The 17,913-nt window shown below is 37.3% G+C and overlaps 1 protein-coding gene across 1 annotated transcript; it reads right to left on the reverse strand.

The window, feature by feature from the left end:
- Window positions 1–13,859: 13,859 nt before the first annotated feature.
- On the reverse strand, window positions 13,860–14,822 carry LOC120864103 (olfactory receptor 13C7-like). Its single transcript, XM_040240943.1, has one exon. The coding sequence runs from the start codon at window positions 14,820–14,822 to the stop codon at window positions 13,860–13,862; it is 963 nt and encodes a 320-aa protein (XP_040096877.1).
- Between the last annotated feature and the right edge of the window lie 3,091 nt (window positions 14,823–17,913).

Here is a 17,913-nt window from a genome sequence, read left to right on the forward strand (position 1 = left end):
TCAGCTGCACCTGGCTCTCCACACCCGGCCCTCACAGGGGTAAACCCAAGTCCTCCAGGGCAGCCTCAAGCAAACCCCAGTGGATGACTCACATGTAGAGGAGGAAATAAAACCACTATTGAAAACCAAGGGCAGTGCAGCTAACAAAGAAGACCCAAAACCTTCCCACCAGCTGTACATGCTGCAGATTAAATCCAAATGATCAACTAAGCAGACTGTGTCTATGGAATATATAAAAGGCCAGAAAAGAGAGCTCTCACAAAAGAAAATGCACTATTTCTAATAGCTGTGGACACTGGAGGCAGGAACACAGAGTAGGACCAGATTAGAATGTGAGAGCCCCCACAGCAGGGCCAAAGATCAGCACAGTGTTGGAGGGTGTCCTAGGGAGGTAAGGGGGACTGTGACTCCCAGCAAGGGAAAGGACTCTGGCAGCAGTGCCTCAAGAAAAACATTTTATTATTCTTATTTTTTGACTTGTTCAGTAGATATTCTTTTGGATTTTTTTTTTCCTTTATTTCCCTTTTTTCCACCCTCTTTTGTACTTGTTGACTTTACAGGCACTAAGAAATCCAATTAAGGTTTTGAGCTTCTTTTTTTTCCTCAGTCACATTTTTTTTTGCTGTCACAAACCTCTGTCTCTACATTGGGTATTTGCAGTTCTGTGGAGTTTTCCTCTTTTTTTTTTTTTCTTTTCTCTTTTTTTAAATTTTAATTTTTAATTTTTTAAACCTATTATTATTTTTTCTACATTTATTCCTTTGTGTGCTTTTCCTATTATTCTTTTCCCCTTGCAGTTAACCTTTAACATATATAATTCTTCTTTTTCTACCTCTATTTAGCTTTGCATAGCTATCCTTTCTTTCTTTCCTTACTCTCTTTTCCTCTCAACATATTTGTTAGTTTTATTTTCATTGCTTTATTCCCCAAATGGCACCTTGCTTTAGTTTTGTTATTCACCCTGTGCTTTACTTAGTTTTGTTCTGGTAGATATAATATTTTGTTTCTTTTTATCACCAGGTCAATCTATCATACTTTATTTTTGTTGGACTGTTTTGATTTTGCCTGTGGGTGTATGCAGAGTACATCATGAGAAATGCTGGAATGGAAGAAACACAAGCTGGAATCAAGATTGCCGGGAGAAATATCAATCACCTCAGATATGCAGATGATACCACCCTTATGGCAGAAAGTGAAGAGGAACTAAAAAGCCTCTTGATAAAAGTGAAAGTGGAGAGTGAAAAAGTTGGCTTAAAGCTCAACATTCAGAAAACGAAGATCATGGCATCTGGTCCCATCACTTTATGGGAAATAGATGGGGAAACAGTGTCAGACTTTACTTTTTTGGGCTCTAAAATCACTGCAGATGGTGACTGCAGCCATGAAATTAAAAGATGCTTACTCCTTGGAAGAAAAGTTATGACCAACCTAGATAGCATATTCAAAAGCAGAGACATTACTTTGCCAACTAAGGTCCGTCTAGTCAAGGCTAGGGTTTTTCCTGTGGTCATATATGGATGTGAGAGTTGGACTGTGAAGAAGGCTAAACGCTGAAGAATTGATGCTTTTGAACTGTGGTGTTGGAGAAGACTCTTGAGAGTCCCTTGGACTGCAAGGAGATCCAACCAGTCCATTCTAAAGGAGATCAGTCCTGGGTGTTCTTTGGAAGGACTGATGCTAAAGCTGAAACTCCAATACTTTGGCCACCTCATGCGAAGAGTTGACTCATTGGAAAAGACTCTGACGCTGGGACGGATTGGGGGCAGGAGGAGAAGGGGACGACAGAGGATGAGATGGCTGGATGGCATCACTGACTTGATGGACGTGAGTCTGAATGAACTCCGGGAGATGGTGATGGACAGGGAGGCCTGGCGTGCTGCGATTCATGGGGTCGCAAAGAGTGGGACACGACTGAGCAACTGAACTGAACTGAACTGATGGGTATGTATTCAGTCACACTTTCCCTTGTTGTTATAAACCTCTGCCTCTATGTTGGGCTTTTGCAGTTCTTTGGAGTTTTCCTTCTTTTTAACTTCTTCCAATTTTTGTTTTTGTTTTTTTTCTCTATTTTATAACTTTAACTTTTAATTTTTTAAACCTATTATACTTTTTATACATTTATTCCTTTGTTTGCCTTTCCTACTATTCTTTTCCTCTTGCAGTTAATCCTTAATGTATATAAATCTTCTTCATCTACCTCTGTTTAACTGCATATGTATTCTTTCTTTCTTTTCTTTCCTCTCAACATATTTGTTAGTTTTGTTTTCATTGCTTTATTCCCCCCTTGGTATCTTGCTTTAGTTTTGTTTTCCAGTTTGTGCTTAAGTTAGTTTTGTTCTTAACTGCTAATTATAATTTTTGATTTCCTTTGTCTGCCAGGTCAATCTACTGTACTTTATTTTTGTTGGACTGTTTTGACTTTGCTCATGGGTATACATATATATGTGTATATTCCATTATTTTAATTGTTATTTGCCTAATTTTGTAACTACCATTTGTCTGGGGTTCATCTTTGGTTTCTCAGTTTCTGGATATTTGTTTAATCTCACTTAATGCCATAACAAACCACTTGTGGAATCTTTGTTCCTGACCAGAGATCAAGCCCTGTGCCTTTAGAGTGGGAGCACCAACTCCAAGACCCTAGACTACCAGAGAACTAACCCTAGGGGGTTTCAAATAGTGAGAACTCACACAAAGGAAACCACTTGAATACAAGACCTGGCACCACCCAACCACCAATAGCACCCTAGGCAGGATGCCTCAACTAAACAACAAACAAAACAAAAATACAAACCCAATCATCAGCAGAGGATTACCACCTCACTCAGCCTTGCTCATCAGAAGAAAAGCAAACAAACAAACAAACAAAAACTCAACACAAATCTCATCCTATAGGAAGTTTACACAAACCACTGGACCAAACTTAGAGGGCAGAAACCAAAAGGAAGAAAGAATTTAACCTGCTTCAAAGAAAGAATTCAACTTTCCTTGAAGCCTGGGAAAGGAGACCTCAAACACAATCACTTAAAACAAAACAAAACAATACTGAAAGGCATAGAAATACTGCACAAATGAAGGAACAAACTAGAAACACAGAAGTCCAAATAAATAAAGAGGAAATAGGCAAACTACCAGAAAAAGAACTCAGGATAATGATAGTAAAGATGATTAAAAAAAAAAAAAACTTTGAAAACAAAATAGAGAAAATGCAAGAATCAATTAACAAAGACCTAGAAGAATTAAAGAATAAACACACATAGACAAAGAACAGTATTACTGAAATTGAAAATACTCTAGAAGGAATCAATAGCAGAATATCTGAAGTGGAAGAACAAATCAGTGAGCAGGAAGATAAAATGGTGGAAATAATTTCTGAAGAGCAGAATAAAGTAAAAAGAATGAAAAGAGCTGAGGAAGTCTCAGAGACTTCTGGGACAATATCAAATGCATGAACATTTGAATAATAGGGTTCCTAGAAGAAGAAGAGAAAAAGAAAGATTATGAGAAAATTTTTGAAGAGATTATAGTTGAAAATTTCCCCAACATGGAAAAGGAAATAGTTAATCAAGTCCAACAGGGACAAAGGGTCCCATACAGGATAAACCGAAGGAGAAATATGCCAAGACACATACTAATCAAACTAACAAAGACTAAACACAAAGAAAGAATATTAAAAGCAGCAAGAGAAAAGCAACAAGTAACATACAAGGGAAACCCCATATGCTTAACAGCTGATCTTTCAGCAGAGACTCTTCAGGCCAGAAGGGAATGGCAGGATATATTTAAAGTACTGAAAGGGAAAAACCTACAACCAAGATTACTGTGCCTAGCAGTAATCCCATTCAAAATTGATGGAGAAATAAAAAGCTTTTCAGACAAGCAAAAGTTAAGAGAATTCAGTACCACCAAACCAGTTTTACAACGAATTTAAAGGGATTTATATTGTCAAGAAATACAACAGAAGAAAGAAGATCTACAAAATCAACCCCAAATGATTAAGAAAATGGCAATGGGAACATATATAACAATAATTACTTTAAATGTAAATGGATTAAGTGCTCTAGCCAAAAGACACAGACTGGCTGAATGGATACAAAAGCAAGACACATATATATGCTGTCTACATGAAGCCCATATCAGACCTCAAGACACATACAGATTGAAAGTGAGACAATGGAAAAATATATTCCATGCAAATAGGAAGCAAAAGAAAGCTGGAGTAGCAATCCTCATATCAGACAAAACAGACCTTAAAATAAAGGTTACTAGATATAAGGAAGGACACTACATAACGATCAAGGGATCAATCCAAGAGGAAGACATAACAATTGTAGATATCTATGCACCCAACATAGGAGCACCTCAATCCATAACACAAACACTAACATATATATAAGGAGAAATTAACAGTAACACAATAATAGCAGGAGAGTTTAACCCCCCACTCACACCAATGGACATTTCATCAAAACAGAAAATGAATAAGGAAACACAAGTCTTAAATGATATATTAGATCAGATGGGTCTCATTGATATCTTTAGGACATTGCATACAAACGCAGAAGAATACACCTTCACTCAAGTGCACATGAAACATTCTCCAGGATAGACCACATCTTGGGCCACAAATAAAACCTCAGTAAACTTAAGAAAATTGAAATCATGCTGAGAGGGTAACAGGCAGGAAGGCCAGGGGTTTTCAAATGGAGGAAATAGCCTGCAAGTGTCAGACAATTTTATCTCCCTTAGCGGCAGGAAGAAACAAAATAGCGATATTTTTTTCCTTCTCTATACAAATTTAAAAGGAGGTTTCTCTTAAAATTCTGTGTTGCCATGACACCTGGTTTCACCTGAAGTTAACCAACGCCTTTTTCTTATGGAAATGTTTATCTTAAGCTATGCTAATGTACTATGCATTTACCCCAAACTCTGTCTTCAAGTCTGTTCTGCCTTTTGGCTCAGAACCTACTTGATAAACCAGTATGTTATACTCCGATATTGTTCCTCTAATCTATGTAAATAACACTATTTGTATGGTGCTCTGCCCTTCTTCAAGATTCAAGTTAATCCTTTTATGGCCCAAGATGAACCATTTGGAGACAAGATTATCCCAAAATACATCTTATGGGTATGGGGCCTGGTGCCATTCTAAGTTTTGAGACATTCCTTTCTTTCATTAACAGACTGCTGATGACTATATAACATCCAGCTAAAGACTAGCAGGGGTACTCTTTCTGCCCCCTTCTGATGCCTATGTCAGAAGCTTTCTCTATCTCCTTTATACTTTAATAAAACTTTGTTACACAGAAGCTCTGAGCAATCGAGCCTCGTCTCTGGCCCCAGATTAAATTCTTCTCCTCCGGGGGCCAAGAATCCTGGTGTTGTGATTCAACAACAACGTTTCAATGCCAAGCAGCTTCTCTGACCACAATGCAGTGCCAAGTTAATTAAAAATAGTAGGCCATCATTAACCACTGAATTAGTTAAAATGAAAAAAATAGTATAAATATAAATGCAAGTATCTAAAATATTGCACAATAAGAAAAATTTATATATTATCTAATCCCCCAAACCACAATTCCAAATATTTTTATAAAGTAGAACATAATCTTTATATAGAGGAAACATAAAACAAAGGAAGATAAACAACTGAGTAGAATATGCTGAAGAAGTTAAAAATTTTCCCTTTGATTGACTAAGGAGTTATAGTACATGGTGGTGTTTCTTAAGATCTCATTGATCTTATTTTATGTTTCCACTCTAATTCTGCACTATAAACTCAGGTTTTACTTTTAAGAACAAATTTTAAGTTAATTCCACATATATGCCGGTGATAAGTATGTTGTCAAAAGTCTATAGAAGATAAAGATTTTTTGTTGTTTTGTTTTGCCATGAAATAAATTCAGTTTGCAGCACAAATGGAAAGATTCCTCTGATTCAAAATAAAAATTAAGAATCAAAATTGTAATACTCCTTCAGAGAAATGGAAGTAAGACTAATAGACAGCCTTTTATTTTTCTTTTTAAGAATTTCTCACAATTATTCTTGTCTTCCTGAAATATTTGCTCATATTTAGCTTATTCTTCAAACATATTCTAAAAGTAATGTAGGGAATACAGGCTCAAGTATTGGCCACTGTTATGCCCAGAGTCCGAGTCCCCAAAACTGAGAGAATAAGACGTCCACAGCAATGCAAAAGCATAAAGGGGTTTATTGCTAGCTCGAGCCAGGGCTCAAGTCTCATCCAGTGCAGCTGCTTTTATACAGGCGGTTCTTAGTATAGCTGGCGGGTAAAGATTGGCTGAGCCGTACGCGTGCCCGATTTCCAAATCCCGCATCCCTATCCGGATTGGCTCAGGTTTGGTGCCATCGGGGACTTTCCAAGGGTGTGGTTCCCCGGAATCATGACTCAGGTTTTAATCTGGTTTGGAACTCTCCTAGGGTGGGGCTTCCTAGAATTATGACTGGTGCTCACAAGAACCTGAGGCTCAGGCCTGGTGTGGCCTGTTGAGCCTGTCATGGCTCAGGTTAGGTCGCAACAGCCACCATATACGACCTGTGTGACCTTTATTCAAGCCTGAGTTTTCTCATCTATCTTACAACATTAGCTGGTGATAATCCTTAAAAGTAGGGAAAATCTCATATCTATAATGAATCCCTAGTCCACACAAGATACATCCACAGTGTTGAATAAATTAAAGAAGAAATCAACTCTGAGTCAGTACTTCATTAACACTATCTATCATTATTAATTAATGAAACAAATTTTAAAAGATGGTGTATCAACCTAGAGGGGTGGGATGGGGAAGGATATGGGAGGGAGGTTCAAAAGGGAGGGGATGTATGTATACCTATGGTTGATTCATGTTGAGGTTTGACAGAAAACAACAAAATTCATAAAGTAATTATCCTTCAATTAAAAAATAAATAAAAAATTTTTAAAGATGGTATATACAAGACACCTAGCACACAACAAAGATGTCTTATAAATTAATTAAATTATACTGCCTCTTCCACCTACTGCCTTCCTTATTTGCTGTCTAGTTTTTGAACATAAGTTAAGCAAAGATTCATGGGTGTCTGTACCTGAATGAGGCAGTGAGAGACAATCTTATGCTGCACTTTTCACTGTTATTACTTAATTAAAAGAAACTTTAAGATAGTATAATGAGCTTACTATTTTTTTTACCTAGTACATTTTATGTACATGCTGCTGCTGCTGCTGCTGCTGCTGCTGCTGCTAAGTCGCTTCAGTCGTGTCCGACTCTGTGTGACCCCATAGACAGCAGCCCACCAGGCTCCCCTGTCCCCAGGATTCTCCAGGCAAGAACACTGGAGTAGGCAGCCATTGCTTTCTCCAGTGCATGAAAGTGAAAAGCGAAAGTGAAGCCGCTCAGTCATTTCCGACTCTTAGCGATCCCATGGACTGCAGCCACCAGGCTTCTCCATCCATGGGATTTTCCAGGCAAGAGTACTGGAGTGGGGTGCCATTGCCTTCTCCGTTTATGTACATACCAATTATCTACTGTTCTCTGAGTTTTGGACAATAAGGTAGTTAATTATGAATTCCTAAGTGGTTCCATTTGAATAAAGTGCAAATCAGAGGAAGCACTAGTAGGAAGTGACTAAAGAGGAGGAGTTGACCAAAGGAAGTAAACTCGGGAGTTCAGCCTTCATTTTACCTGATTAAGGAAGGAATAGATGATGGGGAGACTTGAGGTGGAAAGAGACTAACAAGCCAGACAGAGTAAAAAGAGAAATACAAAATGTAATGAGGTCCTCCTAGGAATCATATGCTTTCAAATAATGCCTCATTTAACCCTTAGTAAGACAGAGGATGAGATGGCTAGATGGCATCACTGACTCGATGGACGTGAGTCTGAGTGAACTCCGGGAGTTGGTGATGGACAGGGAGGCCTGGCGTGCTGTGATTCATAGGGTCGCGAAGAGTCGGACACTACTGAGCGACTGAACTGAACTGAAGACAATAATATATTCAAATTTCACTATTAAGTTACGTTTAACCCTTATGGTATGCTCAAATCTGGCCTCAGGAGAATTTCAAAATCCTTATTCATTTTAGCATATTCTCCATTCCAAATATCAGCATTACTTTGTTTTTGCCATATACTAGGAAATGACATAAGTATGATTAGTTAGTGAATTAGGAAGAGGGCAATCTCATAGAAAGGAAGAGGTGTAAACCTTCTTAGTCATAAAATATGTGGTGGAAGCTTCTAATTTTTCTATTGTTTTCACTGTGACTGAAAGAGTTCCTATAAAACTCAAGATTCTCAGAGATGACAACTATAAACTTTGTACAAAGTATCAAAAAAATTACTCAGAAGAAGTAATGTTTTTATGTGAGTTTCACATTTCAGGCTATTGGCTGAACTAGGCATTGTATGGAATGGGAAAAACTCTGATATTAAACTAGCACTTTCTCTGGACAAGCCAATTGTGTTCTGGGAAATCAAAGCCCCTCTAACTTAAGGAGAGAATTCCAGAAAGGAGAGATACAGAAAAAGCATCATGTTCTATGTTAAAATCTTAACCAGGTTCTCTGATTGACTCCTATGCTATGTATGCACAATTCAGCTAAAGATGAAAAATGTACATTTAACTAAAATATGAACAGTTAACAAAAAGACCACATTTACAGCTTGATTCAAACCAGGTTCATCACAAAACCAGCACATAGGAATTTATTGTAATTCATAGTCTCCAAATGTCACATTGTCCAGGAAACAATCCAAAATTACTTATCATATAAAGAAGCTGAAATAGATGACACACTTTCAAGATAATAGGCAGTCAGTAGGAACCAAAACTCTGAGTTAGCCCAAATGTTGGAGTGGGTTGCCATTCCCTTCCCCAGGGTATCCTCTCCTACCTGCAGGAGACTCAGGTTTGATCCCTAGGTCGGGAGGATACCCTGGGGAAGGGAATGGCAACCCACTCCAGTATTCTTGCCTGGAGAATTCCATGGATAGAGGAGCCTGGAGGGCTACAGTCCACAGGGTCACAAAGAGTTGGACACAACTGAAGAAACATAGCATCAGCAGCAGCATTGTCATATATATGTATACATATATACATAATACATGCAATATACAAGATCTATGATAAGATATAAAGAGTGCCAACCTAGGCATAATATGTTCGAGAAGGGGAACAGAGAAAGAAGGTGATTGAAAATGTATATAAAGAAATTATGGTTGAAAACTTACCAAATCTAAAAAAAGGGTTAGATGAAGGAATCACAGAGGGTCCCAAACAAGATGAAATCAAATAGACTCACATCACGACATATCATAACTAATTAAAATGACAAAAAATTAAAGAGAGGATTCTAAAGGCAGCAAGAGATAAATAGTCAGTTACAAGAGAATGTCCATAAGGCTATCAGTTGATTTCTCTGCAGAAACTTTTCAGGCAGAAAGGGAGTGGCATGAAATCTTCAAAATCCTGGAAGGAAAAAAAAACCTGAACTCCAGGATACTCTCCTCAGCAACATTATCATTAAGACTAGGAGGAAAAATAAAGGATTTCTCAGGCAAGCAAAAATTAAAAGATTACAACAATACTAAACCTAACTTAAAAGAAATACTAAAAGGTCCTCTCCAAACAGCAAAGAAGCAAGAGTCTATAGGGAAGGGAAAAATCACAACAGGAAAGGCAAATACACCACCCTTATGGCAGAAAGTGAAAAGGAGCTAAAAAGCCTCTTGATGAAAGTGAAAGAGGAGAGTGAAAGAGTTGGCTTAAACCTCAACATTCAGAAAATGAAGATCATAGCATCCGGTCCCATCACTTCATGGGAAATAGATGGGGAAACAGTGGAAACAGTGTCAGACTTTATTTGGGGGGGCTCCAAAATCACTGCAGATGGTGACTGCAGCCATGAAATTAAAAGATGCTTACTCCTTGGAAGGAAAGTTATGACCAACCTAGATAGCATATTCAAAAGCAGAGACATTACTTTGCCGACTAAGGTCCATCTAGTCAAGGCTATGGTTTTTCCTGTGGTCATGTATGGATGTGAGAGTTGGACTGTGAAGAAGGCTGAGCGCCAAAGAATTGATGGTTTTGAACTGTGGTGTTGGAGAAGACTCTTGAGAGTCCCTTGGACTACAAGGAGATCCAACCAGTCCATCCTGAAGGAGATCAACCCTGGGATATCTTTGGAAGAAATGATGCTAAAGCTGAAACTCCAGTACTTTGGCCACCTCATGGGAAGAGTTGACTCATTGGAAAAGACTCTGATGCTGGGAAGGATTGGGGGCAGGAGGAGAAGGAGATGACAGAGGATGAGATGGCTGGATGGCATCACGGACTCGATAGACATGAGTCTGAGTGAACTCCGGGAGATGGTGATGAACAGGGAGGCCTGGCGTGCTACGATTCACAGGGTCGCAAAGAGTCGGACACAACTGAGCGACTGAACTGAACTGAACTGAACTGAGGATCACTCTAAGCCAGTACATAGATTTAAACAAACAAACAAAAATTTGTAAAAGCAATTACAGCTACAATAAATAGATAAACATGAACATGTAAAGTAGGAAAGAAAAATCACAAAATTTGGGGGAGGGAAGTAAAAAAACATAGATGTTTTAGAATGCATTTTAATTTATATGACTATTAGTCTGAAGCATATAGGTATTATTGTGGGTTAACATTCTTGAAAACTAGGGTAACCAGAAATCAGAAACATACAATAGATTCACACACACACACACACACACACACACACACACACACACACATACACAAATGTAACTCAAGCATAAAAATCAAAGAAAACCATCAAATCAAGAAAGAAAAAGAAAAAAGAAGAAAAAATAAACAAAAATTAACTAAAAAATCAACTGGAAAACAGGGTTAAAATGGCAATAAGTACATATCTATCAATAATTACTTTCAATGGCACTGGACTAACTGCTCTAATCAAAACATAATGGGTGAAATTTAGAATGATGGCACTGATGAACAAATTTGCAGGGCAGCAAAGGAGATGCAGACATAAAGAACAGACTTTCGGACACGGTAGGGGAAAGAAGGAGGGGTAGGATTTGAGATGGTAGCACTGAAACATATACATTACTGTCTGTAAAACAGATAGTCAGTGGGAATTCGCCCTATGATGCAGGGAAATCAAATCTGGTGCTCTGTGACAACCTAGAGGGGAGGTATGGGGTGGGAGATGGGAGGGATGTTCATGTTGATGTAGGGCAGAAACCAACACAATATTGAAATTATCCTCCAATTTAAAAAATTTTTTAAAGAGACAAACAAACAAAAAAGACACAATAGACCAGATAGACTTAATCATCACCTACAGAACACTACATTCAAAAATATACATTCTTTTCAAGTGCACATGAACCACATACTAGGACAAAAAATAAGTCTCTACAAATTTAAGAGGACAGAAATTATTTCAAGTGTCTTTTCTGACCCTAGCATTATGAAACTAGGAAATCAAACAGAAAGAAAAATAGGAAAAAACAAATACATGGAGACTAAACAACATAATACTAAAAAACCAATGGGTCCACAATGAAATAAAAGAGGAAATCAGATATAAATGACAATGAATAACTACCTTACAAAATTGATGGGATGCAAAATTAGTTCTAATACGGAAGTTCATAGTGATACAGGATCTGGTTTTGAGATCTGATCTGCTATTGAGAAACTAATAAATAAAATAATCATATTTCCCATTTCTCTAGTACCTTAAAGTTTTCAAACATTTTCATATAAAGGATTGCATTCTATACTCGCCTCACATTGACCAACTGATCTTTTTCAAGTTGGATTTTAATAACCGTAGAACTCAGAGAATGTGTGATTTCAGAGATGGTCTAACAACATACTATTTGACTCCAGGTTTCCTTAAAATGTTCTTTACATTTGCATATACGAATATATTTGTAAACACAAATGAACAAGGTAGAATAAAGTAAATACTGAACAGTTGAGGGGGAAATACTACAAAGCATAGTGTTAGTGACCAAAAAAAAAAAAACATACATTAAGTATTTAGTGAAGTTTAAAACCAAAAAAGGAACAGAAATATAAGGAAAGAATGAGGAAAGAAATTTGCATTCAGGAGTCAAATTGGTTCTCTTATATCAGAGCTAATTCTGGTAAAGTCTGGAAGATTTTCTAAACCTGTGGAATGTTCCCATTCATGCTATCTTTTTTTTCTTCTCTGTTGCCTCTATTAATTAAAGTAAAACTTTAAAGGAAAGAATGAATCATGAAAGTTATTTGAGAAACCTTGTTCCATAACCAATCAGGATGGGAATAAAAACTACAAGGAAATGAGTGGATCTCAGTACTCTGAAGCCTACAGGAAGGAAAACAAGGTAAGGGCAAGTGGCTGGTCAAGAAATGTGAAAGTGACCAAGGAATTTATCAGCAGGTGTACCACTTCATCCTCTGCAGTTCCAAAATGACCCCTCTAAAACACCAATCCAAAAGTATCCAGTTCTGTCTTACAACTCTTACTGGATGCTATAGTATAGCATAGTAGTTTTAAAACTTTTCCCAGCAACTTTTATTTTTCCCAAATAAAATATTAAGAAACACAGAACATATGAAACAAAGGCAGAGCCAGCTAGAGGGTTAGGGGGTATCAGAGATCTGACTTCTTAGAATGTCCTATTCTACCCTCATTCCTTCAGTGCAATAAAGATCCAACATACTATGAATGCATTTCCTTTGAATACAAACAAAGGAACCAGTTTAGAAAATAGTGGAGAAGGAAAATATTTAATATTAAATATTCTTCATATTTTGTTCAAGTCAGTCTATATTCCACAAGATTGTGCACCCCTTGGTGATGTTTTGGTTTTCATTTCCATGTTGTTTATATTTATATTTATGTGTATATATTTATTTATGTGTGTATATATATATATTGCAATATATATATTGCTAACAGGTAGCATAATGCCTGAAACAAAGTAGATACTCAGTAAACACTGGTTAATTGAATAATTGAATTAAGGAAGAAATGACTCAATGAATGAATAGAAAGCTCATATTTTACAGGAAATTCATGTAACAGTAAAAACACCTAATCTGTGACACTTTAAATCATTACCAAGTTCCCAGAGAACTGTACAAACAAGTTTTTAAGAAACTAAGTAATTTTTATGTCACTTAACAGTAATTATAATTTTCACTCAAAGTCACCACTGTTCATCCATTGAAACAAAAATAGACCAAATTCCCTCATCAGTTGGCATGTATGCACAAAGCCTCACATTCCTTCAGACAACTGTACAGAAATATGCTTGCCAGATTGCAGGCAAGAGAATATCAGCTCTAGGAAAAATAGCATCATTTTTCTACTCTTTCCTATGATATACACACAGCCAGGTATCTAACATCCAAAAGTGGTCATTCCTCTCTAAGGTCAAACACTACCCCATTATGAATCATTCAGTGCTGAATTTATTTAGCACACTGACCCTTAAAAGGCACTTTGTATTTTACCTTCCTAGGAAAGTTTTGAAACCAGAAAATTGGTGCACATAGAAGATAAGAGGTTAAACTAGTTAAATGCTACTTCTCTTTACATAAGATTATAGAACTCATCATTCTAGAGTTAAACTAACCGTGGTTTGGATGAGAATCTTTTCTACCCATAGATTTATTTCCCTTTTCTCTTTAAGAGAGTCATGAAGAACGTGGGCCTTAGATTTCTCTCACATTTAGACCATAGGAACAGAAAAATGAGAATTTCAAGAATCAATGGTGCTACCAATCCTTACATTTATTTTGGAACTTACAGGTGAGAACTAGTCCTGCATTCAGAGTAAATGAATTTTTTAAAGCAACATTCACTTTCCCCCTGAGAAGCATTTCTGACAGAGTATATTCTTCACAGCTGCCTTCACATCTTTGTTCCTCAAACTGTAGATGAGGGGATTGAGCATAGGCGTCACGACTCCATAGAAAAGAGAGATGATTTTGTCTGTGACTTGGAGTTTGTCTATACCAGAGGAATCTTTAGCCTTGGGCTTTGCATACATGAAGAGGATGGTTCCATAGAATATAATCACCACTGTTAAGTGGGCAGAGCAGGTGGAGAAGGCTTTGCGCCTTCCTTCTGAAGAAGGAATCCTCAGGATGGTAGAGAGAATGAAAACATAAGAAATGAAAATAAAAAGTACTGGGACCACAAGAAAAATCATATTAGCAACAACCATGCTGATAACATTTACGGAGATATCAGCACAGGCCAATTTTAAGACAGCCAAGATTTCACAAGTAAAATGATTAATGACATTATCCCCACAAAAAGGAAGCCGCATTGCAAGAGAAGTCTGCAACATAGAATTGACACCCCATGCAATCCATGACCCTGCAGCCATAGGCACATACGAATTCTTGCTCATAATGATGGGGTATCTCAGAGGGTTGCAGATGGCCACATAGCGGTCAAATGCCATCATGCTTAGAAGGACACATTCCGTGGCTCCCATAGCAAAGGAGAGAAACATTTGTACTCCACATCCAGAGAAGGAAATGGTCTTCTTTGAAGTTAAGAAGCTGCTGAGAAATAAGGGGATAGAAGAACTGGTGTAGCAAATATCCAAGAATGATAAGTTACTGAGGAAAAAGTACATGGGGGTATGCAGGTGAGAGTCACAGACACTTACAATGATGATGACACCATTTCCCAGCAGGATCACCAGGTACATAAATAACACCAGCACAAAATAAATGGCTTCAAGCTCTGGGTAGCCAGAGAGCCCCAGGAGGACAAATTCTGTAACAGAAGACTGATTGGTCTTTCCCATATTAATGGTCTTTCCATTAACTAATGATCTTTCCCATTTTCTTTCAACAAAAGAAATTCTGCAGCAGTTGGAATACATGTGGATCTGTTATCACAGTGTTTGTAAGAGTTGTTTGCAGCCTTAAGTGGTTTCCCTTATGCGTAATGTGGACCTATAACTGGATACACAGATAGCATAAAAATACGCTAAAATCCTCTAAGCTAAAATCAGTTAGACTTTCAGAACTCATGAAGAAGGCTTAAATGCAAAGAAAAGAAAATGTGCCCTTTTTAGAAGAGATTCAGAACAATATAGCTGGGTTAGAATTATGTCTCACATTATGAGTTTGAAATTATTTTGAATGCAATGTCACCATAACATTTTGATCAAACATGCCAGAATACAACTAATGTTATCTGTAACAAAAATAATTGTTTTACAGCTACTAAAATCAAATGGTATGTGTAATCCTGCATCAACAGTAATATAACATCAGTTGCAAATAGATTGCGACTAGAAAAACAAACTGAAAAGATAACATCTTTAGCAAAAGGATGTTTGGTAATTTCTAATTTGAGGAGAAATGTATACCTATAATATCCTAAAATATTAATTAAGGCATTAGTAATACTTATAAATGGTACCCCACTTCAGTACTCTTGCCTGGAAAATCCCATGGACAGAGGAGCTTGGTAGGCTGCAGTCCATGGGGTCATGAAAAGTGGGACATGACTGAGGAACTTCACTTTGACTTTTCACTCTGATGCACTGGAGAAGGAAATGGCAAACAACTCCAGTGTTCTTGCCTGGAGAATATCAGGGGCGGGGGAGCCTGGTGGGTGCCATCTATGGGGTCGCACAAAGTTGGACACGACTGAAGCGACTTAGCAGAAGTAGCAGCAGCAATACTTATAAAAGAAAATATTTTATATACAATTATTCTTCTTAGTCTTTTTTTGGTACAAATTGGGCAACTTGGTACAATTGGGTAATTGGGTACATCTAGGTGACTTTATTTTCCTGCCAGATAAAGAATAACAAGTTGATCTCAGAAAACTTTAGTGCATCTGTCATAATCTCCACTCAAAACAAAAAAATATATATATGAACTGAAAGATTTAAGGGACAGGGAATTTACTCTTTTACCTCCATGCTTGAGAAAATATAGATTAGCTTCTCCCTCCACAGAAATCTAGCAGCTTAACTTCTGCTCTAAGAGCTGCTCTGCTGATGATCCTCTCACTACATATTCAGAAAACCTATAATAAAGAGAGGTGAGTCATTCTAAAATATTCTTAAGCATTAGCAATATGTTATAATTATTTGTATCAGTATTTTTATATTAAAACAGAAACAGAAGTCGACTTACTTTTTTATGAGATTGCTAGTCTCATAAATTCCAACCCAGTAAATTCAGTAAAACAACTAAAAGAAGAAGTATTTGTTTATCATTTTTTTTTCATTAATATAAAGTAGCTGCCATTTCTACATTGTGGGAAAAAAAGGCAACTAACCACTAGCAAAACAGAACTGATTTTCAGTAAAAATGAAAGCTAGAGCTTTTTATAGTCATTTATTTCACTAGTAAAGGATCAGCCAATGGAGTACCAAAACAACTTAAGATCTTTGCTGCTTTGAGGATGTTTTTAATCCCAAAAGCAATTTAAAGTTCACAGTATGGTTTGAGTAGAATTTAGAAAATTTCTAGTACTTTGGGGATGAAGTCCCTTAGAAGCAATTAAAACAAAGTTGCTAATATAATTTAACTAAGCTAACTCACAAAACAAATCTTCTGATTCTACACCCTTTGGGAACGACAAATTTAGAATTGCTAGCCAGGTAAAATCATTGACATGAAAATTAGAATTGACTATATCTGATGAAAAGACATGGTAGTAATCTGTGACACTTAGGTCAAAATTGAACTTACTCTCTGGATACAAAGAAGATGGTAAGATATTGGAATGAAATAAGGAATGATATATAGTGATGAGTGTTCTTGTATCTAAAACTGCAGCATTTTTAGAAACTGAAGTTCCAACAGGACATGCTACCTGTTGTGTGTGGAGAAGGTATGAATATTACAAAAATTAAATAGGAAGTACCGGGAAAGAGTTGTAAAGATTCATTTCAGAAAAAGAAAGAAAAACGGAAATCATCATTTCAGCTCAGCCGCTCAGTAGTGTCCACAGTTTGCAACCCCATGGACTGCAGCACGCCAGGCCTCCCTGTCCCTCACCAACTCCCAGAGTTTACTCAAACTCACATCCATTGAGTCGGTCATGCCATCCAACCATCTCATCCTCTGTCGTCCTCTTCTCCTCCCACCTTCAATCTTTCCCAGCATCAGGGTCTTTTCAAATGTGTCAGTTCTTCACATCAGGTGGCCAAAGTACTGGAGTTTCAGATTCAGCATGAATCCTTCCAATGAATATTCAAGACTGATTCCTTTAGGATGGACTGGTTGGATCTCCTTGCAGTCCAAGGGACTCTCAAGAGTCTTCTCCAACACCACAGTGCAAAAACATCAATTTTTTGGCACTCAGCTTTCTTTATGGTCCAACTCTCACATCTATACATGACTACTGGAAAAACCATAGCTTTGACTAGACAGACCTTTGTCAGCAAGGTAATATCTCTGCTTTTTAATAAACTGTCTATCTTAGTCATAACTTTTCTTCCAAGGAGCAAGTGTCTTTTAATTTCATGGCTTCAGTCACCATCTGCAGTGATTTTGGAGCCCCCAAAAATAAAGTAAGTCACTGTTTCCATTGTTTCCCCATGTATTTGCCAAGAAGTGATGGGCTCAGATGCCATGATCTTAGTTTTCTGAATGTTGAGCGTTAAGCCAACTTTTTCACTCTCATCTTTCACTTTCATCAAGAGGCTCTTTAGTTCCTCTTCACTTTCTGCCATAAGAGTGGTGTCATCTGCATATCTGAGGTTATTGATATTTCTCCCGGCAATCTTGATTCCAGCTTGGGCTTCATCCAGCCCAGCGTTTCTCATGATGTATTATGCATATAAGTTAAATAAGCAGGGTGATAATATACAGCCTTACGTACTCCTTTACCGATTTGGAAACAGTCTGTTTTCCCATGTCCAGTTCTAA

This window comes from Oryx dammah, unplaced genomic scaffold (genome assembly GCF_014754425.2).
Source record: "Oryx dammah isolate SB20612 unplaced genomic scaffold, SCBI_Odam_1.1 HiC_scaffold_1, whole genome shotgun sequence".
NCBI classification, from domain to species: domain Eukaryota; kingdom Metazoa; phylum Chordata; class Mammalia; order Artiodactyla; family Bovidae; genus Oryx; species Oryx dammah.